This window comes from Lithobates pipiens, unplaced genomic scaffold (assembly GCF_037356315.1).
Source record: "Lithobates pipiens isolate NorthernLeopardFrog02 unplaced genomic scaffold, aLitPip1_a1.2 Scaffold_13, whole genome shotgun sequence".
NCBI classification, from domain to species: domain Eukaryota; kingdom Metazoa; phylum Chordata; class Amphibia; order Anura; family Ranidae; genus Lithobates; species Lithobates pipiens.
The window spans coordinates 386179856-386203592 of record NW_027507718.1 but is presented as its reverse complement, the minus strand read 5'-3'; the positions used below and the strand labels follow the sequence as shown (position 1 = coordinate 386203592).

The following is a 23737-nucleotide window of genomic DNA, read 5'->3' as shown; positions in this document are numbered from 1 at the left end:
ACTATATTATTTTTACGCTGTTTGTGACCTTCTGGATTGGGGGTCAGAAATTTCTGGTAAGGAGCCAATCTTCACATAGGTGGTGGTGGATTTGACACGGCTCACATTTTCTGAAGATATTTGTGGATGGACTTCATTCATTTATTTCTTTACACCTATTTCACATATGGGTGCACATTTTTAATTGCTGTACTCTATTCTGTGGGACTTCTTCTTGATTTATTAATTTGAGATTGATTTTCATTATTTTATCCAATATCTTTATTTTCCACTTGCACATTTATTTTGCTCACAATTTATGTGGTATACATGTTAATTATTGGATATCTAATTTGTGTTAATTTTGGATCTGATGTATATTTCAGTCACCTGAGATTTGATTTTTTTTATACAGGTTTTTGCATTAGACACCAACACTTTAACTCTGTTTTGATCACTATCAAGGGTGTTTAAGAGTGGTGTGACCTTCGAGTCATTTTTGTGAGCAGCTTAAGTCTGACCCCAGTAGCGAGGACACTTTCTACGTATGATTTATTTATTTATTATAGGTTGGCGCAGTTCAATTTTCTTTTCTTGCAATATAGATAAAACGCATTGGAAAAACAAAAAACGACATGGGACCCCCCCAGTCCATTACCAGGCCCTTTGGGTCTGGTATGAATATTAAGGGGAATCCCAAACCAAAAATTTGAAACAAATTGCGTGGGGGTCCCCTAAAATCCATACCAGGCCCTTCAGGCCTGGTATGGATGTTAAGGGGACTACCTGCGCCAAATTAAATTTTAAAAAATGGCGTAGGATCCCACCACAAAATCCATACCAGACCCTTATCCGAGCACGCAACCTGGCAGGCCGCAGGAAAATAGGGGGGAACGAGAGAGTGTCCCCCCCCCCGAACTGTACCAGGCCACATGCCCTCAACATGGGGTGGGTGCTTTGGAGTAGCCCCACGAAGCACCTTGTCCCCATAACGGATGACATAAGAGGGTGGGCGGGGTGACCTGTTTTAAGTCACCGGGTGGCCCCGTCCTCAGCTATATAGCAGCTGTCACCGAGAAGAAGCGTCACTCGGCAGGAGCCTCCCATAGAGATGGAGCTGTTGCAGCTTTTTTTTTTTTTTTTTTTTTTTTTTTCTTTTTTAGAATTGGTGACGTGAGATGGATCTACATCACGGGGCATTTTTATTTTTTATCTTTTTAATAAAGGACTTGTCCCAAGTGCCTGTCTTTTTTACTATGTACCCGTTACTAATTCACATGGGGGGGAGCCCGGGATCTGGGGGTCCCCTTGTTAAAGGGGGCTTCCAGATTTCAATAAGCCCCACAACCACCGGGCAAAGGGACAAGGTGCTTTGAGGGGCTACTCCAAAGCACCCACCCCATGTTGAGGGCATGTGGCCTGGTATGGTTCAGGAGGGGGGGGGGGCGTGCTCTCTCGTCCCGTCCCCCTCTCTTTTCCTGCGGCATCCCAGGTTGCATGCTTGGATAAGGGTCTTGTATAGATTTTGGGGAGGACCTCTATACCATTTTATTTTTTTCATTTGGCGCAGTGTTCCCCTTAATATCCATACCAGACCTGAAGGGCCTGGCTAGCTTTGACATTTGCAAAAAGAGAAGGCAAAAAGGGACTATATAATGTGTGTGTGTGTGTGTGTGTGTGTGTGTGTGTGTGTGTGTGTGTGTATTTTATTTAAATATATACACACAGTATATAAATTAAAAACCCCTGAGAGTGAGTACAGCAGCAACAGATAGACATGGTCAATAGGCTGTTAAGGCCCAAGGGTCCTGCAGAGGTTCCCCACAATAACAAGGCATCCCCTGGGCCCATCAATATCCATATAGTGGTACAGTATTCGGCCTACATAGATCTAAGAAAAGAAGGACCAGGGGGTAGTTGGGTAAGAAAGTGGCGTAAATGGGTGTGCACCCAGCAGATGGTGAGACAGTAAAAGGACAAAGGAAACTAGGTGGTGTTCTGCTCTTTATATAAAAACTTCTTTATTGTAATTTTAAGAATCATAAACCATATTATAATGTATGCATTGCATATTAGTTGGTAAGCCTACCAGTGCTTATGGCTTGTACAACGTAATATGTAATCTGTATGTTTCCATGTTGCAGATGGAACGGCATATAGCAACAGCATGGTGGAAGAAATGATTGTCACCAACCCTCCTGATGTTTGTCAAGTTGTTGAAGTAATGACAGAAAGTGATGAGCAGCCACCATTTCCCTCTCAGCATTATCCACTGCAGATATCACCAGTCTCTTCATACGAAGGTCAGTGAGCACAGTATAATTCTTTAAAGAAGTGCACTTGTCACCTCCAAGCAGCCACCTAACAAGCTGAGTAATATTATTTAATAGGTGGCTTGCACATTCACTACAAAGAAATGATAATACTAGTTGGATAGCATGTTCTTGGAGGTAATTTTATCAAACTTGAGTCCATATGTGTCATGAAGTCAAGTCGTGTATACATCAGTGTCCTCTGAATGTTTTTGCTCAGTTTGTACTTTTTTTTTTTTTTTTTTTTCTCTTATTCCCACAACAACTAGACCCAAAAACTGACCACCATTACACATAGAGATGTGTATGCATCATGGTGTCCTTTAAATGTTTTTGCTCAGTACTCTTCTTACTCCCACAACAACTAGACCCAAGGACTGACCACCATTAAAGATAGGGATGTTTATGCATATAATATATATTAATTATGCCACCAATCAATGGTAAACATTTTTACTATAGTTTGTGTAATGTTTGGCCTTGATGTCATAAATTATGTCCCCTTGAAATGCTCAATGAATAGATTTTTGGGTTTTCTTTCAAGCGTGCACATCCATTTTAGATCTTCTGCTTATTTTATTGCTAATACTTGTTTATGGATGTGTAAAGGTTCATTAAAAAAAAAAAAAAAACTGTCATACCTCCTCTGTGCGGTTGATTTTTGCACAGAATGGCCCTGATCCTTCTCTTCTGGGGTCCTTTTGTGGCACTCCTGTCTCCTCCTCTCCTTGAGTGCCCAATTGGAGAGCTGCTCTCCCTCAGGGCACTGGTGCGGGCGCACTCCTGTGTCCTGCTGCTGCGTCCATTGGCACAGACAGCAGGACTCGGCCCTGCCCCCTGGCTCCCAAGTCATTAGATTTGATGGAGAGCAGCGAGAGCCAATGGCAATGCTGCTATCAATCTATGCAGTCAGGACACAAGACACTGGCTGGAGCTGGTGTGCTTGTCTCCGTCACTGGAAAGACTGGGTTCAGGTAAGTAAAAGGAGGGCTCTGGGGGGGGCTGCTGCATTACAGCAGTTTTTCACCTTAATGCAACCTTGATAGTTTACAATCCCTTAAACAACACTTGTTCTACCAGTACACATGGACTGGAGCCAGTGTTGATAAAAGTTTGTGTTGTGAAATTTTCTTTCTGCAATAAATTTAAGCAAATAGACCTGTGTATGCCTTTCCTGTAAGAACCATGATCCTTGCATGAGGCCTGAAAGCCCTTTCCCCACCTGGCATTGCTTATGCTGTAAAGGTAATACACTCATGTTGAGCGTTGATTATATTTGTTGACAGTATTGTAGTTTGATACACTATATTTTAATCTAATCTTTTTATTATTCATTTTGCTTTTGTTAGAGAGTGAAACCGATAGTGTGCCCAGCGATGATGAAAATGTGGTAAGTGTTGTGTTTTTTCCCATTTTACTCTATCTAGTGCAGGCTCATAATATCAATTTGGAGAAACATATTTATTCTAGTACTATGCATAAAAAAACTGAGCCACCTAAGGGAACAATACACTCAAAGTGAAAAATACAAATAATTACAACCCTGAAGTGGAGTGTAGTGTCTGCATTTTTTTTAAATTAACTGCACTGCAAAAAAATGAAGTATTGGGCTTGGTTGGTTTTACCTGCATATATTCTAGCAGGAACACTGGATATTTCACGTAAAAGCCCCTTGAAAGATTACCTGGGATTACCAGGAACTGGCTGACTTTTGCGACATGTGTACCGCTTTCTGTTCAACAGAAGCCCATCTAATGTACAATCTCGCTGGAAAACCATCATTCAATAAGCACTTGCAGCCAATGGCAGCAAGCACTGATCAGTGTATGTTGACAGTGGATGTGAGGGGTCCCCCCTGTCAGAATACCAAAGCACCATGGGAAAGATCCCCACAGCATACATTGTTGTGTTAATGCAGGGATCTGTCAATTATTTTTTTTTCCATTTAAGCTACTGGTTGAACAAAAAAAATCAGAGCATGCATATCCAGCTTAAAGCAGAGTTCCACCCAAAAGTGGAACTTACGCTTATCTAAGCGGGTACTTGTTTTTGACAGGTAACCCGTCCCCACTTCCGTCGGTACCTCAGAAGTCTGGCTCCCTCCTCCTTCCCCCTACTGTCGGGCCAGTAGCAGAGCGCAGGTGTGCTTTGCCCAATGCGCAGTAGGGACCTGGCCATGAGGTTCCCTTAGCGGCAATGGCACCAGCAGCACCCGACAGCTGATGGAAACATCAACTATGGTGCCGACATCACTGGACTCCAGGACAGGTAAGTGTCCTAATATTAAAAGTCAGCAGCTACAATATGCGTAGCTGCTGACTTTAAATTGTTTGAGGGGAAGGAGAAACTCCGCTTTAAGCTGTATTTGGCGTCATGATATCATTCAGTGCTTTTGAAAACTCTGCCTACCACTGGGTAGTTGGGAAATCGCTATAGACTTCCCTTTAGCCAACTTTAATTGTAAACACACTAGTTGCAAAGCACAAGAACTGGAAGCATGTGCACAGCAGAACGAGTTTTTAAAGTGCAGCATTTCACGATGGACGCCATGGAGGGAAGTATAATAATTTACCTACATTGATGTGTTTGAATCCATTCTGCGAATTACAAGCGTTTTGAACCTGAAAGTGATATTTTGACCTTTATCATACTCAAAGCGTGACCGTGTAACAGTCACCATTTAATATACAAATGTCAATCAAAAGCCAAACTCAACTTAAAGTGGTTGTAAACTCAATTATTTAACTTTGTACCTACAGGAAAGCCTATAATAAGGCTTACCTGTAGGTAAAAAAAATATCTCCTAAACCTGTACGGTTTAGGAGATATTCCCCCTCGGTATAGGGGATTCTCGGCCTGAAAATCCGGCAGTGGCCGACCGGCCGGAATGAAATCTCCCGCGCATGCTCCCTCTGCGTGTCTTCCGGGTATCGCGACTCCGGCCACTCACAGTGCCGGAGCCGCGATACCCGGAAGAAACGCAGAGGGAGCATGTCAGCTCCCTCGGCGTGGATCAGGCCAGATGTCGGGGCCTCGTTCTAAGGTATTTCATAATGAGCCAGTATGCGGTGCATACTAGCTCATTATGCCTTTTGCTTTGCAGGTTTCAAAAAATAAATAAAAAATTTGCGGTTTTACTACCGCTTTAATTGGATAATGTCATTAAAACATTTAGAAACAATGAATGAAAAAAATACATATAGATATAGACATGGTGTAAAGGATTACATAATCACTGTTGGTATGGTTGTTGTTACACTTTATAAGAGGGATTAATGACAACTCTGCTGATATAAGTGTTTGCTTAGGGAGGAGCCCTCTCTGTAAAGTATGTCAAATGACTGGTGCCTTAACTAAAGTAAGGTGATTGTTACATAGTAGGTGAGGTTTTAAAAAGACACAGATTGTGTTGTACATCTATATAATAAACAGCTGAATTTAAGTATATGTGAACAATGAACTTTTCATATTTGCTCCCCTTTGCTTTGGTAAATATTCAGTTGAAAATATTTTGTTGTATAGAGTTGATGAGTGCAAAACATGTATATGTGTATTGTTCCAAAAAAATCAATATAATCTGATTACTTCCCATGCCTATGCTGCACGCTTCTCAATAAGCATTGTTCCTATTTCTTTCTCTGGACTATAGAACACCTCCCCCTTGTGTTATGAAAATGAGGCACATGAGAGGTGTTTTGCTGTCCTAACACATTGTGTCCTAGGGTGACAACACTAATCCTCCATAGATATAGTACAGATAGTGAGCATTGTCACCCTAGGAGACATGTCTGTTACTGGCAGGATCAGATGAAAATAAAGAAACACATTCACTCATTAGATCAGGACATTGCTGTAGGGGACTTCCAGCAGCTGATGCTAAGCTGAGGCAGTTCCTGCTCATTGGTTTAGGCAATGCAGAATAGCATAAAATGGCCTGCTCTTGAAGGGGGTAAAATCTTCCAGAGCTGAAGTGCTTTAGCAGAAACGTTAATAGAAAAGTGAGGCATTGCTTTAAATAAGCCAGCTTCATCAGGCTATTTTTTAAGCATTACTAAATCTCAGTGACCTCTGAAACCTACAAACAGCTTACTTAACCCTTTCACTGCTCGATCTGTACGTTGTACTGTACGTCTGCAGCCACCAAGAGTGTATTTCTGACTAGCCAACTCTTTGTCCCCCTACGAGATGAAAAAAAAAAGTAAATAAAAAAGTTTAATTGTAAAAAATTTAAGTTACACCCAAGCACCTCTCCCTCAAAAAACAAAAAAAAAACAAATGTGACACTTCCCCCGCTACCTCCTTTACGCACATACAATGGGGATGCCTATGCACAAAAACGTTGCTTGCACTACACATCTTATGTATCTCTATGCATGTTGTAGAGAGCAATATTTCTAGCACCTGACATCCTCCACAAAGCAAAACAGATGCCCTGTAGGGAGATTTTAATGCATCCCCTATGGAAAATATAGGGTACGGAAGTTTGTCGCCATTTCACAGGTGCACAGAAATTTTAAGTTTGACATAATGGGTATCTATTTGCTCGGTGCAACCTTATTTTTTATATCTTACCAAAAATTGGGCCAGTTTTTGTGCTCTAAAATTATCTTTATGTATATTTTTTACTGAAATTTTGTGGTAATATCATGTGATATAAAAAAAATTGGAACTACCTTTATTTTATTCTTTAGGTTGTCTGCTTTTAGAAAATATAAAAATGCAGCGCTAAACTGAACAAATCTACCCCAGAAGAACACTTCTTAGGGAAGAGTATATATGAATATATAAAATTGTGCTCAACAATGCAAAAGAGGAGTTTCATAAGAACTTGTCACAGTCTTATACATAAGCCAATGCATTAACGTCCATCAAATGACTCTATATGGAATAATCAAGGTGGATCTCCTCAACAGGTAAACCTATCCTGGAACAACAACATATAGTTCATATAGGAAAATGACAATAAGGTCAATATAGTCTCTTATATAGGGAGAAGAAACACAAAGTAGTCCTCCTTATAGGCACAGATGATAGATGCAACTTCACGCTGAAAAATGGCAGATATGTATCTAGTAATAAAGAAGGTAATGGGTACTCTTACCACTGGGTATGGACCCACACATCGTACGATGGTGAGTCAATCAGGCATCAAATAATCCCCCCGGTTAATCTTCCAACCAGGATCGGTGTGGACCAGATGTAACATAACCACCTCAATATCCAGGGAATTCCATATGGAACAGATATCATTCGGTTTACAAAATTACACGCGCTACTTCATCCACCCAGCGGAATATGACTTAGGGAGAAAAAATAGACAGGCCTCCACATAGAGCAGTTCACTCCGATATAAAAAGTTTATTGGAATAAAATATTTAAAAAGACAACTGCATCACTCAGTATCTACAGACATGCTCATGGTCCGACATAACAAAAGTGTGGTATATCAAGCTTGGCAGGCTATGTACCCTGATATACCTCGATATATATATTTTATGTCGGACCATGAGCATGTCTGTACACTTTGAGTGATGCAGTTGTATTTTTTAAATATTTTATTCCAATAATCTTTTTATACCAGAGAGACCTACTTTATGTGCAGGCCTTTCTATTTATTTCTCCCTATGTCATATTCCGCTGGCTGGATGAAGTAGTGCGTGTCATTTTGGAAACCGGATGATATCTGTTCCATATGGAATTCCCTGGATATTAAGGTGGTTATGTTACATCTGGTCCACACCTATCCTGGTTGGAAGATTCACCGGGGGGATTATGCCATGCTTGATTGACTCACCATCGAATGATGTGTGGGTCCACACCTAGTGGTAAGAGTACCCATTACCTTCTTTATTACTAGATACATATATGCCATTTTTCAGTGTGAAGTCGCAGCTACCATCTGTGCCTATAAGGAGGACTACTTTGTGTTTCTTCTCCCTATATAAGAGACTATATTGACCTTATTGTTTTCCTATATGAACTATACGAATGTTCCAGGATAGGTTTACCTGTTGAGGAGATCCACCTTGATTATTCCATATAGAGTCATTTGATTGACATCATTGCATTGGTTTATGTATAAGACTGTGACAAGTTCGTATGAAACTCATTCTCTTTTGCATTGTTGAGCACAATTTTATATATTTATAATAAAAATATTTTGTTTTCACATACACCATTAAGTGAATACTGTTCCCTAAGACGTGTTCTTCTGGGGTAGATTTGTTCAGTTTAGCGCTGCATTTATTTTTTTTATTTTTTGCACTGTTTCACAATCACTATCATTGTTGATGCTGGCTGCTAATGTTTGTTGTTTTTTAAGGGTAGCACAACTTTGTTATATCTTTTGTTCTTTTAGAAAATATGCAATGCTTTGGGGGTTTATGCATTTTTCAGACTTAAAATTATTTTTAAACATGAGCAAAAACCCCCAAAAAATTATCTCCCCTGGCCCAGGAAAGTGCTTGGCAAGCAGTTCTTATCTTTGCTAAGTGCACCAAGTTCACACATGGGCATATGGAGTGTGTGGTGCGATATAGCAGTACAACTTTTTTTGGAGTATTTGGCCTGGATCCACCTGTATGTTGCATTACTTTTTCTACTAGTCTGCCAAAAGGTATACTTGGACCTTCCCGGGAGCACAGGCACTAGTTGCTCTTCTGCATTCTGAGAGTTGTCTTTTGAGTCCAGCCTTAAAGTGGTTACAAAAGGAAAATGTTTTTTACCTTAATGCATCCCCCCGAAAAATACTTTATTGGGTCCTGTATCGAGCCAGGACTGTGCCTGTGTGCTGGTCTTCTCTCCTCTCACCCTTCTCTCACAAACTTGGCTGAGACCGGCGGGAACCCTTGACTCCTGCTGCTGTCAGAGTGACCATGAATTTTACAGTGCACAGCAGTTCAAGGTGAAATTTGCACACAAAAGAGAATTATTCATTTGAGCAACTTGTCCCTTTTTGGGTGCCTTGAATTTTCCTTTTTCACCTTTGACTGCTCCCTCAATAGTTATCATATTAACATCTGTACTCTGGTAATCCTTTGTCATGTATTTATGCCTTTTTAAAAAAAAAACAGACTATATGCATATAATGAAAAACATAAAACAGCGTTTTGAAAATGTATACCGTAAGCATTTAAAATTTTCATTAAAAGAAGATTTACCCCAAAGCATTTTAGTTTCCAATTTAATGCTTTCTGATAATGAATTGTAATAGGGAAAATAACACAGCCTCATATAGTTCTTCTTTTTTGATTCCAGAGTCGATTGCAAAATCAACGGACCAGTGAAAACAGAGAGTGTGTACGGACTGCCAGCCCAAGAGCACTCTATAACCTCCCGGGCATGCAGACCTTTGTAACGTCTAACAAGCCAGATCTCCAAGTTACAATAAAGGAGGAGAAGTTCCCCATGCCCTATAACAGCAACTGGCCCATGTTTCCAGAACCAAACCCCATTTTACAGACAGCCAGTTCTTCAACACTTAACATCACCCGGAAAGACCATGAAACCAGAGCCACAGTTATTAAGAAAACATCAGATATCACTCAGTCGAGCCTTAAGACTTTTTAGAAGGACTTGTTTATATATTTTTATTTTCCGGGAGAGAAGAAAAAGGAATTTTGTCATCTTATTAAATTCACATTTTCTGCCCTTAACATGCCGTTTTGATTTAATCAAATCAGTCAGTGTGGAAAGCTGCCGTGGATACCGACGAAGATTTTTCTCAGGATTAAGGTCTACCAAAAAAGGGTCTGCAAGATGAGTGTAGAACAGGACCAATACAGATTCAAGTCAACACAGGCCTTAGCGTGGACTGGGAAGTGTGATATGGCAGGAGTATCATTCTCGTTTCTTAAAAAAAAATATTAAAAAGGTCTATATTGTAAATATGTATATTTTATATTACAGTTGTAGCCCATTTGCAATCTGCTTGTGCACCTTACAAAATCAGCACTTCACAGAAGGCAATTGGCCATTTATTGTACTCCTATACATTTTTTGTGGGGCCACAATTTACACAGCCTTATGTTAGGCATACCCAGGACTGGCTTGTATTCAGTATAACAAAATTTCGGTATATTTGCATGTTCTCCAAAGGATTTAAGAGCACCTTACAGACACAAAGGTCTGTTCATATTGAGAGCTTTGACTTTTTGTCAGAAAGATTTCACATCTTATCTACTTTTTTTATGGTGGCTATAAACTGTCCCCAGGCACTGTGAGATCTGCCGATTTGCGCAACAATTTTCAAGCTGCCAATGTCACTGTAAGTTTTCTTCCCCACCCCAGTCAGACCGTTGATTGTCAAACTTTTTTTTTTTCCAAAGCATATACAGTTAAAGGAACATTCCTTTTTTCTCTGAGCAAAAGGCAGGTATCTACATTGATGCATAGCAATTTCAACCTATTTGGAAACACTATCCGGCAGCAATTTAAAATAACTTGTTGTAAATGGCTGAGCAGACATAGGGATAAAATAAGGAACTTTACTGTGTGCCCTAAAACCGCACAATTCTGACTTGAGAATTTATTAAACTAATGAAAAATTTTTTGAGATGTTTGAAAGATTTTCCTAATTCTCCTTTTATAATATGTTTTTCCTTTTACAGTTAAAGATTACAGCAAGAGGGACTACAATGTTTTCTGTACTGGAAAAAAAAATCAGCTCTTCTACAAATGCCTTGGTGGATTATCAAAAAAAAAAAAAACTCCAGGCAATTTTGTAGAAAAAAGCATTTCACTTAACTCCTAGGTCTTTTGCTTAATGCAAAACTGATATAACTTCAATCAAGGAGTAGCTGATTGGCAACAAAAATTAGGCAGTCAATGGCCACTACACCTGCATTAAAAAGTTTTAATTGGAATCTTACCTTGAAAGTTAATTTGCTTTCCAAAGTATACATAGTGCTGGCCATACACAGATTTTTTACAAATAATCTTGGAACATTTCCAGAAACCAAGATTTATACGTAAACAATATGTTGAAAAGCATAATTCTTTGTATTGAAATGCTTGCAAAATGAAAACGTTATTTAATTTGCAGCGTACTCAAACTACAGAATTTGTTCAGCATGTTTGAATATTTCTCTGACCATTGCTATAGAATTATCACTTTTTAACACCCATCATGATACTTGGATGTGACATGCAAATTCCAAATCTCCTTTGGTTTGGATAAAACATTGCGTAATATATGACTATGTGTCTGCCTTAGACTGGGTTTCTTCCCCACTTTTAGCTGCTGTTGTATTCTTATACTATAAAATAAATTAAAAATGTAACATGGAGCTTGGGACCTCCTCATAGCAGCTGTAGCCAATGTGCAGACCTGCAAATAAAGAGCGTTTTTGCCACTAGTCTCCAAAGAATGGATACAAAACAGTTGGGCGGTTTAATTCTCCAGCATCTATATTAGACTGAAACACTCATTTTGGAAGTACCAGCCCTTTAAGGCAATCGCCTGCTACAACAGTAAAGGTTCTGTTCAGAGTAAAATATAAATAGTTCTATTAATGATTGTAATTTATTAAGAGCCTTTTTTTACTAACCTGCTCAAACCAAGGTACAATAGATCTCTACAATTTAGATCTATTCAGAGTTTTATATCTTCTTGAGCATTTTAAAATAATTATTATGCAAATTATTAAAAAATAAAGATATTACTAATCTCTCCCAAAGAAAGCTTTGTTTATGTTTTATACAGGGGATATTTTATTTGCGGTAAAATCTAAAATAAATATAATTTTTTTCTATCTTTTTATACAACAGATTTATTTTATGATTCAGTTTCCTGTTAGCGGAAAGAATGTTAATTACAACAGTGCAGTTTTCTCTTTTTTGTTATTAACATGAAACTGATATATCTGTCTAATGTAGAAAGAAAAATTATCCTGTGGATCGATAAATAAATATTAATTGCAGTTTTATTTGCTAAAATTTTTTTGACATTTCTATTTTTCTCCAGATGTGAGTGGTGTCAGTCATTTGCGTTCACATAAGTAAAAAAGGAGCAAGGGGGGCAGGACTTTAAATGAAGCACATGGTTGCAATGCAGTGCATTGGTGGATGTATAAAAAGTTTAATCGGTTCATATACATATATACACATAATTAGCTGATGTCAGTTTGGAAAGGATTCAACATGACAAAAACATGGGTAAAACATGATATTGCATAATCAAATTTCACAATCCATCATATTCATATGGGTACATACATAAATGGCATAGCATTGCCTGCATGACCTGTGGCCTCACTGGTTCTAGCATGATAAAAAGATGAATGAAAGATACTGCATAAATTTATAGCATTAGAAATGAAACGCGGCAATTGGTAGCTCTACCAATTGCTGTGTTTCATTTTTTATGCTATCAATTTATGCAGTATATTTCATGTTTTTGTCATGTTGAATTATTTTCTAAACTGACATCAGCTAATTATGTGTATATACAGTATCTCACAAAAGTGGGTACACCCCTCACATTTTTGTAAATATTTTATATCTTTTCATGTGACAACACTGAAGAAATAACATGTTTCTACAATGTAAAGTAGTGAGTGTACAGCTTGTATAACAGTGTAAATTTGCTGTCCCCTCAAAATAACTCAACACACAGCCATTAATGTCTAAACCGCTGACAACAAAAGTGAGTATACCTCAGTGTCAATATTGTGTGGCCACCATTATTTTCCAGCACTGCCTTAAACCCTCTTGGGCATGGAGTTCACCAGAGCGTCAGAGGTTGCCACTGCAGTCCTCTTCCACTCCGCCATGATGACATCACAGAGCTGGTGGATGTTGGAGACCTTGCACTCCTCCACCTTCCATCTGAGGATGCCCCACATATGTTTAATAGGGTTTAGGTTCTGAGACATGCTTGGCCAGTCCATCACCTTTACCCTCAGCTTCTTTAGCAAGGCAGTTTTCATCTTGGAGGTGTGTTTGGGGTCATTATTCTGTTGGAATACTGCCCTGTGGCCTAGTCTCCGGAGGGAGGGGATCATGCTCTGCTTCAGTATGTCACAGTACATGTTGGAATTCATGGTTCCCTCAATGAACTGTAGCTCCCCAGTGCCGGCAGCACTCATGCAGCCCCAGACCATGACACTCCCACCACCATGCATGACTGTAGGCAAGACACCCTTGCCTTTGTACTCCTTACCTGGTTACCACCACACACACTTAACACCATCTGAACCAAAAAAGTTTATCTTGGTCTCATCAGACCACAGGACATGGTTGTAGTAATCCATGTCCTTAGTCTGCTTGTCTTCAGCAAACTACAGGCTTTCTTGTGCATCATATTTAGAAAGGGCGTCCTTCTGGGACAACAGCCATGCAGACCAATTTTATGCAGTGTATGGTCTGAGCTCTGACAGGTTGACCCCCCACCCCTTCAACCTCTGCAGCAATGCTGGCAGCATTCAAATGTCTATTTCCCAAAGACAACCTCTGGATATGAAGCTGAGCCCGTGCATTCAGCTTCTTTGGTCGCCCATGATAAGACCTGTTCTGAGTGGAACCTGTCCTGTTAAACCGCTGTATGGTCTTGGCCACTGTGCTGTAGCTCAGTTTCAGGGTCTTGGCAATCGTCTTATAGCCTAGGCCAGTGATGGCGAACCTTGGCACTCCAGATGTTTTTGAACAACGTTTTCCATGACTCTTAACTACACTGAAGAGTGCATGAGCATCATGGGAAATATAGTTCCAAAACTTCTGGGGTGCCAAGGTTTGCCTTCACTGGCCTAGGCCATCTTTATGTAAAGCAACAATTTTATTTATTTATTTTTAGATCCTTGGAGGTCTTGGCCATGAGGTGCCATGTTGAACTTCCAGGAACCAGCATGACAGAATGAGAGCAATGACACCAAATTTAACACAACTGCTCACCATTCACACCTGAGACCTTGTTTATGTGGGTTTAATTAATCACTCCTTTATCAACATTAGTGTGGTCACACATTACAATATATTTTTATTATATTATTCAGATTAGCATTATCACCATCACATTATAAATTATTAGAGGGAGATTATAGGATTGTGTTGGGTCACATTTATTTACTATATACACATTTGTTTGGATGGATTAGTTTAGCATACACCTGGGCACAGCACCGTCCTTCTTTAACATTTTTCATGTTGAGATTTCTCAATCAGACAGCAGTAGGACAGGATTAATATCACCTTACCGAAGTCCAACTCTGTTCCTTAGGCCGCGTACACACAAGCAGACTTCTCGTCGGACTGAACTCCAAAGGACTTTTCAACAGCATTCCACCGAAATGGACTTGCCTACACACGATCACACCAAAAGTCTGATTGTTTAGAACGGAATGATGTACGATGGGACTAGAAAAGGGAAGTTCAATAGCCAATGGCTTCCCTTGCGTTGTATTTGTATGCTGTTCCGACGGACCAGACGAGCGGTTTTCTCAACAGGAACTGGTTCCGGCGGAAAGAATTGAAACGTTCTATTCCTAGGTCCATCAGAATTTTAGAAAGAAAAAGTCTGAAGCCCACACACAATCGGAATGACTGACAGAATGATTCCGGCTGACCTTTTCTGCCGGAAAGTCCGGTCGTGTGTACAGGGCATTACATATACACAAGTGTGTGTATAAGAAACCTCCCTCGGATACCTCCCATGGCATTAGAGACACTAAAACGTGTCACAACAACATTCAATTCTTGATACACAATTGTAGATAGTGTCTTTTATAGGCAATCTGTCAACATGTTTCGCAGGAACACCCAGCTTATTTAGGAGGTGAAGGGAGTGTGGCAGCACGCAGGTAAAATCACCTGGTTGTATTCAGGATGGGAAATATGTGTGTCCTAGATTCAGGCTTTATGCAGACTTTTACAATTAGAGGGGAAGAGTTAATGAGCCCAGCTGAAGTAAGTGGGCTCATTAAGACCTCTACAAAAAACCCCAGCATGCATAGGGAGATGCTCCATCCTGGAACCAGTTTTGTGTGTATAGACTGGGGAGTCTGAGATCTGTTCTGTGCGGTGAGTTAACGCCTGTGTGGCAAACCCCTACAATAGAGACAGGGACTGGGGCAGCACAAGGCTACACCCAGTTGTTAGACAGGGAGTCTACGTGTGTAGTTAGAGGTCAAGCTGACCAGGATTTATTTTCTTGTTTTATTTTGTTTGGCTGTTATATGTATCACTGCATGTAGCCTAAATAAACTGGACCTTTTGTTTTTTGCACCTACACCGCTGTCTGCTGTGCCTGACTTTGTGTTGTGAACCCATCCAGGGGGTCACACACACCCGCTACCGAGCGAACCCCCTCACAGTTGGTGGAGAATGCGGGCAGTTTGTTTTTTTTTTGTTAAGGCAGCATGGAGGAGATACTGAGACAGCTGGCTCTAGCAAATGCAAACCAGCAGCAAGCAAATGCAAATCAGCAGCAAACAAATGCAGCTTTACAAAAGAGCCTTGCAGCTCAACAACAAGCCCAGCAGCAGGCAAATGCAAATCAGCAGCAGACAAATGCAACTTTGCAGCAGAGTTTGGAAGCCCAGCAGCAGGCAAATGCAAATTAGCAGCAGACAAATGCAACTTTGCAGCAGAGTTTGGAAGCTCAGCAACAAGCCCAGCAGCGATCTGAAGCCCGCTTCATAGACCTGTTGCAGAAGCAAGAGCAGAATTTTCAACAGCAAATAGAGACATTGATACAGCAACGTCCGCAGACCAATGAAGCAAGTGGGTACAATAATACCGCAACCTTTGGTGTGAGCCGTTTACTGACAAAAATGACTGGAGAGGATGATCCGGAGGTGTTTTTGACCACATTTGAAAGGACTGCTGAAAGGGAAAAGTGGCCTAAGGAGCAATGGGCTGGACTGGTGGCCCCTCTGTTAACTGGGGAATCGCAGAAAGCTTATTATGAACTAGAGCCTGACCAAGCAAAAGACTATGTGGTGCTAAAAGCAGAAATATTGGCACGGCTGGGTGTCACCCTGGCAGTCCGGGCTCAGCGTGTGCATAACTGGACTTTTCAGGTTGGAAAACCTCCCAGGTCTCAAATGTATGATCTCATTCACCTGAGCAGGAAGTGGCTGCAGCCAGAGATTTTGACCGCACCAAACATTGTGGAACGTGTGGTTATGGATCGTTTCCTGAGAGCTCTTCCTACTGCCATCCAAAAATGGGTAAGCCATGGAGACCCAGAAAATGCAGATAAACTTGTGGATCTGGTTGAGAGGTACTTGGCTACAGAGAACTTGACCACCTCTTCCAGGGACTCACGGACTTTCCCCCCTAAGACCAGATCATCCCCAGTGGCGGGTAAGATGACTCCAAGGGGTGAGGGTGGAGAGAGTGAGAGGGTGGGAGTTCTACCTAAGGTCTGGCGGGAGCAGCCCAGGAAGCCCATGCTGCAAGAGGCAGCGAAAAAAATTATTTGCTACCGCTGCCGGCAAGAGGGACATATTGCAGCCAATTGCCCAGTTGTGGATGAGCCTATGCAATGTGACTTTATAAGGGAGAGACGTCAGTCGCTGTTTGCGACAGTTGCATGCACTGCCATTCGGGGACCTGAGAAACATTTATGTAAAATGTGTATTAATGGTAGACATGTTGATGTGTTGCTAGATTCAGGTAGCCTGGTAACATTGATAAAAGCTGAATTAGTTACTACAGAGGTCTCTGGGAAGAACAGGGTGGCTGTTATTTGTGTGCATGGGGACACCCGAGAGTATCCTGTAACTTCAGTGTTTTTTTGAGACCCCCAAAGGTAACCTCTCTCATCAGGTGGGGTTAGTGTCTCAGTTACCACATGATGCTATTGTGGGAAGGGATTATCCAAAATTCTGGGAACTCTGGGATTGTCCTGAGGCCCCCATTGGTGCCCCTATAAACCAGGAAGATGACCAGAATTCCTCTGGGAGTGGTGAGGACTCTCCTGAATTTCCCTTGTCGGTATTGGCGGGGGAAACTCGAGAAACTGGGGAGGAGCCAACATCCTCAGATGAAAACATGCCGTCTGTGGAGTTTTCGGATCTTGAGGTTCACAGGGAAAATTTTGCCACAGAACAGTTAAAAGACCCCACCCTAATAAAGGCACGGGAAAATGTGGTGAAAATAGATGGCGAGTTAGTGAACCCAGATAAGACTTGCCCTTATCCTTACTTCACTATGGAAAGGGACCTGCTATATCGAGTGGCTCAAAGGGCAGAAGAAACCATTGAGCAACTTGTAGTGCCCAAACCTTACAGGAAGTTGGTGTTAGAATTGGCTCATGGACACATTCTGGGAGGTCATCTGGGGACAGAGAAAACCAGAGAGAGGGTATTGCAGAGATTCTATTGGCCTGGGGTCATGAAGGAAATAGAAAATTATTGTTCCTCCTGCCCTGTGTGTCAGAAGTCGGCACCTATGCCACATTTCCGTAACCCACTGGTACCTCTTCCTATCATTGAGGTCCCCTTTGAGAGGATCGCAATGGATTTGGTAGGTCCGATAATGAAGTCTGCTAGGGGGCATCAGTACATTTTGGTTATATTGGACTATGCCACCCGTTATCCGGAAGCAATTCCTCTCCGAAATACCTCGGCCAAAACCATAGCCAAAGAGCTATCCCTTGTTTTTAGCCGCAAGGGTATTTGTAAGGAACTGCTTACGGACCAAGGTACACCCTTTATGTCCCGGGTTATGAAAGAATTATGCAAGTTGTACAAAGTGAAGCAATTGCGTACATCTGTGTATCACCCCCAAACAGATTTTTTTTTTTGAAAGATTCAACAAAACCCTAAAACAAATGTTAAAGAAGGTGGTGGATAGAGATGGAAAGAATTGGGATTGTCCAATACCCTATCTGATGTTTGCCATTAGGGAGGTACCCCAATCCTCTACGGGTTTCTCACCCTTCGAGTTGCTCTATGGGAGACACCCAAGAGGGCTGCTGGATATCGCCAAGGAAACTTGGGAAAATGAGAGTTCTCCTCACAGGAGTGTGATTGAGCATGTCGCCCTGATGCAAGATAGAATTGCACAGGTAATGCCAATTGTAAAGGAACATTTAACCCAAGCGCAGTTAGCACAGCAGAGAGTGTACAACCGTGGGGCCAAGACACGTACTTTTTCCCCGGGGGATAGGGTCTTGGTGCTAGTCCCTACGGTTGAAAGCAAATTTCTGGCCAAATGGCAAGGTCCATATGAAGTAATTGAAAAAATTAGTGAGGTGAACTACAGGGTTAGACAGCCAGGAAGGCGAAAGCCGGAGCAGATCTATCCCGTCAATCTGCTGAAAGCCTGGAGGGATAGGGAATCCCTAGTCGCAGAGACTTTGTCACAAGTACAGCCTGATTGCTTAGTTCCTGAGGTTGGAAAAGCAGACACCTTATCGAAACCCCAACAACAGGAGGTTAAAGAGTTTGTACTTCGTAACAAAGAGATTTTCTCTGAGCTTCCGGGACAAACATCTGGCGTAGAGCATGACATTATCACCCCGCCAGGAGAAAGGGTAAAACTAAAACCTTATAGAATACCAGAGGCCCGACGGGAGGCAATACGTGGGGAGGTTCAAAGGATGCTGGAATTGGGTGTGATAGAGGAGTCCCAGAGTGACTGGTCCAGTCCTATTGTACTAGTGCCCAAACCTGATGGGAGCTGGCGGTTTTGTAACGATTTTAGACAATTAAATAAAGTTACAAAATTTGACACCTACCCCATGCCACGTATAGATGAGTTGGTTGACCGGCTGGGAACAGCCCGATATATGACAACTCTTGATCTCACCAAAGGGTATTGGCAAATTCCCCTGGCCGAGTCGGCCAAGGAGAAAACTGCGTTTGTAACCCCAGATGGGGCATTCCAATATAAGAGAATGCCGTTTGGGTTACAGAATGCACCGGCAACATTCCAGCGGAAAATGGATAAGATTCTGAGGCCCCATCATAAATATGCTGCAGCTTACCTGGATGATGTGATTATCCATAGCACAGACTGGGTCTCACATTTGCCAAAAGTACAAGCAGTCCTAGACTCTATCCGGGAAGCTGGGTTTACGGCCAATCCAAAGAAGTGTACCATTGGACAGGAGGAGGCCAAATATCTTGGGTACACTATTGGGAGGGGGGTGATAAAACCCCAAGTCAATAAAGTCGAGGCCATACAGAGTTGGCCACGTCCCAACAGCAAGAAACAGGTACGGGCCTTTCTGGGAATCGCTGGCTATTATAGACGATTCATTCCCCATTTTGCTTCTCAGGCTGTGCCCCTCACCAACCTGACAAAAGGGAAAGAGTCGGTTATGGTTAAATGGTCCCCAGAGGCTGAGGAAGCATTTCGGTCCTTAAAAACAGCCTTATGTAGCCAGCCAGTGTTGTACTCACCAGACTTCTCTAAGGACTTTGTTGTACAAACTGATGCATCAGACGTTGGGTTAGAAGCAGTGTTATCCCAGGTCTGGAACGGGGAAGAGCACCCAGTCATTTACCTCAGCAGGAAGTTGAAGTCCCATGAGGTAAATTACTCCACGATTGAGAAGGAATGTTTAGCAGTGAAGTGGGCTCTAGATTCCCTTCGGTACTATCTGCTAGGTAGGCACTTTGACCTGGTGACTGATCACGCTCCTTTAAAGTGGATGGCTCAAAACAAGGAGACCAATAGAAGGGTAAATAGGTGGTTCCTGGCCCTACAGGAATTTAACTTTACAGTTAAGCATCGCCCTGGTGTTAAAATGGGGAATGTGGATGCTTTGTCTCGGATACATGCGTGTCTGGCTGCTTGTGTTACAACCCCAAGGTTGAAACAAGAGGGGGGGGGGGTATGTGGCAGCACGCAGGTAAAATCACCTGGTTGTATTAAGGATGGGAAATATGTGTGTCCTAGATTCAGGCTTTATGCAGACTTTTACAATTAGAGGGGAAGAGTTAATGAGCCCAGCTGAAGTAAGTGGGCTCATTAAGACCTCTACAAAAAAACCCAGCATGCATAGGGAGATGCTCCATCCTGGAACCAGTTTTGTGTGTATAGACTGGGGAGTCTGAGATCTGTTCTGTGCGGTGAGTTAACGCCTGTGTGGCAAACCCCTACAATAGAGACAGGGACTGGGGCAGCACAAGGCTGCACCCAGTTGTTAGACAGGGAGTCTACGTGTGTAGTTAGAGGTCAAGCTGACCAGGATTTATTTTCTTGTTTTATTTTGTTTGGCTGTTATATGTATCACTGCATGTAGCCTAAATAAACCGGACCTTTTGTTTTTTGCACCTACACCGCTGTCTGCTGTGCCTGACTTTGTGTTGTGAACCCATCCAGGGGGTCACACACACCCGCTACCGAGCGAACCCCCTCACAGGAGCTAGAATATTTGGAACACCTAACCCTTCAATGTACAAGGTGAGCCTTTTTCGATTATAGTTTATTGTTATATGTGTATATTCTTTTGTACATTGAACTGTGTAATGTTTCAATTAATCTTGCTCCCCTCACTCCTGAAGAAGCAAGGTGCTTCTGTGAAATGCATTAAGAGATTACATACCCATGGAAGACACCCTATCTACAATTGTGTATCAAGGCTTGACTGTTGTGACATGTTTTGGTGTCTGTAACCTTATGGGGGGTATCTGAAGGAGGTTTCATCACGTTTTTAATTATTTATGTGATTTTACTGTTGTAATAATAAAATAAGTAAGAATTCTATATTGTCTGTCTGGTTGGCACCTCAAAATCCACCTGGTTTCCTTCTATTTTTTGATTTCTAGAGCAGAATGTGCTTAGAATTGCATGTATTTTAACTGTGTGCCTGATCTAGATACTTGTATGGGTCACTGGCTGGGAAAGCATACCAAGAATACACATGGGAGTCAAGAAACTAGTATTTTAAAAATGCAAGGTCACCAATGATAGTTCACTTAGTTCTTTAAGACACTCAGTACACTAAATTCTTTTCCAGGTATTCATGTAGTATATAGCTTGGGGTCATGCTCTAGTAAAGGAGTCCATTACAAGAATGGAGGTAAAGCTTCTTAGAAGTCCTGCTGACAAACTGTAATCTATTTTGTCATTACAATAAAATGAATATACTGCATATACAGTGTAGTGTTTGTGTGTATGTATGTATGTGTGTATATATATATATATATATATATATATATATACACAGTTGTGCTCATAAGTTTACATACCCTGGCAGAATTTATGATTTATTAGCCATTTTTCTGAGAATATGAATGATAACACAAAAACTTTTCTTTCACTCATGGTTAGTGTTTGGCTGAAGCCATGTATTATCAATCAACTGTGTTTACTCTTTTTAAATAATAATCGCAACAGAAACTACCCAAATGACCCGGATCAAAAGTTGACATACCCCAGTTCTTAATACCGTGTATTGCCCCCTTTAATATCAATGACAGCTTGAAATCTTTTGTGGTATTTGTGGATGAGGCTCTTTATCTTCTCCGATGGTAATGATTGCCCATTCCTCTTGGAAAAAGGCCTCCAGTTCCTGTAAATTCTTGGGCTGTCTAACATGAACTGCATGTTTGCGATCTTCCCAGAGTGGCTCAATGATATTGAGGTCAGGAGATTGACATGGCCATTCCAGAACCTTCACTTTATTCTGCTGTAGCCAATGACACAGGTCGACTTGGCCTTGTGATCGTCATGTTGGAATGCCCAAGTAAGTCCCATGTGCAGCTTCCTGGCTGATGAATGCAAATATTCCTCCAGTATTTTTTAATAACATACTGCATTCATCTTGCCATCAATTTTGACCAAATTTCCTGTGTCTTTGTAGCTCACACATGCCCAAAACATCAGTGATCCACCTCCATGTTTCACAGTAGGAATGGTGTACCTTTTATCATAGGCCCTGTTGACTCCTCTCCAAATGAATTGTTTATGGTTGTGGCCAAAAAACGACATTTTGGTCTCATCACTCCAAATGACTTTGTGCCAGAAGATTTGAGGCTTGTCTCTGTGCTGTTTGCCGTATTGTAAGTGGGATAATTTGTGGCATTTGCATAGTAATGGATTTCTTCTGGTGACTCGACCATGCAGCCCATGTTTTTCAAGTGCCTCCTTAGTGTGCATCTTGAAACAGCCACACCACATGTTTTCAGAGAGTCCTGTATTTCACCTGAAGTTATTTGTTGGTTTTTCTTTGAATCCCGAACAATTTTCCTGTTGTGGCTAAAATTTTAGTTGGTCTACCTGACCATGGTCTGGTTTCAACAGAACCTCTAATTTTCCACTTCATGATTAAAGTTTGAACACTGCTGATTGGCATTCTAAATTCCTTGGATAACTTTTTATATCCCTTTCCTGTTTTATACAGTTCAACGACATTTTCCCGCAGATCCTTTGAAAATTATTTTGCTTTCCCCATGACTCAAAATCCAGAAACATCAATGTAGCACTGGATGAAAGATGCAAGGGTCTGTCAGGAGTCCAGAAACTCGTTGACCTTTATATATAATACACACACACACACACACACACACACACACACACACACACACACACACACACTACAAGAAAACAGATCACAGGTGAGGATGGTTACCTTCTTACCTTCAAACCCCTTTGTGTCAACTTGCGTGCATCTTATCAGGCCAAAAGCACCAGGGTATGTAAACTTTTGATCAGGATCATTTGGGTAGTTTCTGTTGTGATTATGATGTAAAAAGAGTAAACACAGTTGATTGATAATAAATGGCTTCAGCCAAACACTCACCATGAGCGAATGAAAATTTTTTGTTATTCATGGCCAAGAAATCATAAATTCTGCCGGGGTATGAAAACTTATAAGCAACAATTGTGTGTGTGTATATATAAATATATATTTTAATACTATTTTTATTTTAAGTTTTGAAAATCAATCCTGGCCTACTAAAATATAAAAGGTTTAAAGATTTTATTTACAACATGATGTTACACAAAGTCTTGTGCTTCAGTTATATAAAATAATAAAACTGGAGTTTTCCTTTAACCACTAGGCGTCCGCGCTATAGCCGAAAGACGGCTACAGCGCAGACTTCAATTGCCAGGAGGGTGTCCCTGGACATCCTCCTGTTTACTTCCCCAATGTGCGCTGCTGCGGGCACGCATTGGGGAAGTTCTGTGTTGGCCATGTCCCTTGGACACAGCCAATCACAGATTGTGCTAAATGGCCAGTCACAGCGGCCATTTAGCACTTGATCTGAGTGTCCAATGAGAGATGATCTCATATGTAAACATATGAGATCATCTCTCATCGCTGGCTCTCCCTCCTCACAAAGAGACAACATGTGAGGAGGGAGAGTGAACAGCTGCAGCTTGTGAGTAAAAAAAAAAGAAGGGGAAAATAAAGTGCCTACAGCACATGTCAGTGCCATCTGTCCCCAGTGCCACATATAAGTGCCATCTGTCATCAGTGTCATGTGTCATCAGTGGCATCTATTAGTGCCATCTCTCATCAGTGTCACCTGTCAGTGTCACGTGCCATC

General features: G+C 41.4%; 1 protein-coding gene across 3 annotated transcripts in view; it reads left to right on the top strand.

Moving 5' to 3' along the window:
• IRF2 (interferon regulatory factor 2) overlaps window positions 1-12217 on the top strand; it is a 103146-nt gene extending 90929 nt beyond the window's left edge. For all 3 annotated transcript variants that reach the window (XM_077477295.1, XM_077477294.1, XM_077477296.1), the window contains exons 7-9: window positions 2124-2282; window positions 3641-3681; window positions 9549-12217. In XM_077477295.1, the coding sequence (XP_077333421.1) occupies window positions 2124-2282; window positions 3641-3681; window positions 9549-9860 (512 nt within the window). In that variant the 3' untranslated portion in view covers window positions 9861-12217. The remainder of the gene's footprint in view (window positions 1-2123; window positions 2283-3640; window positions 3682-9548) is intronic.
• The last annotated feature ends 11520 nt before the right edge of the window (window positions 12218-23737 follow it).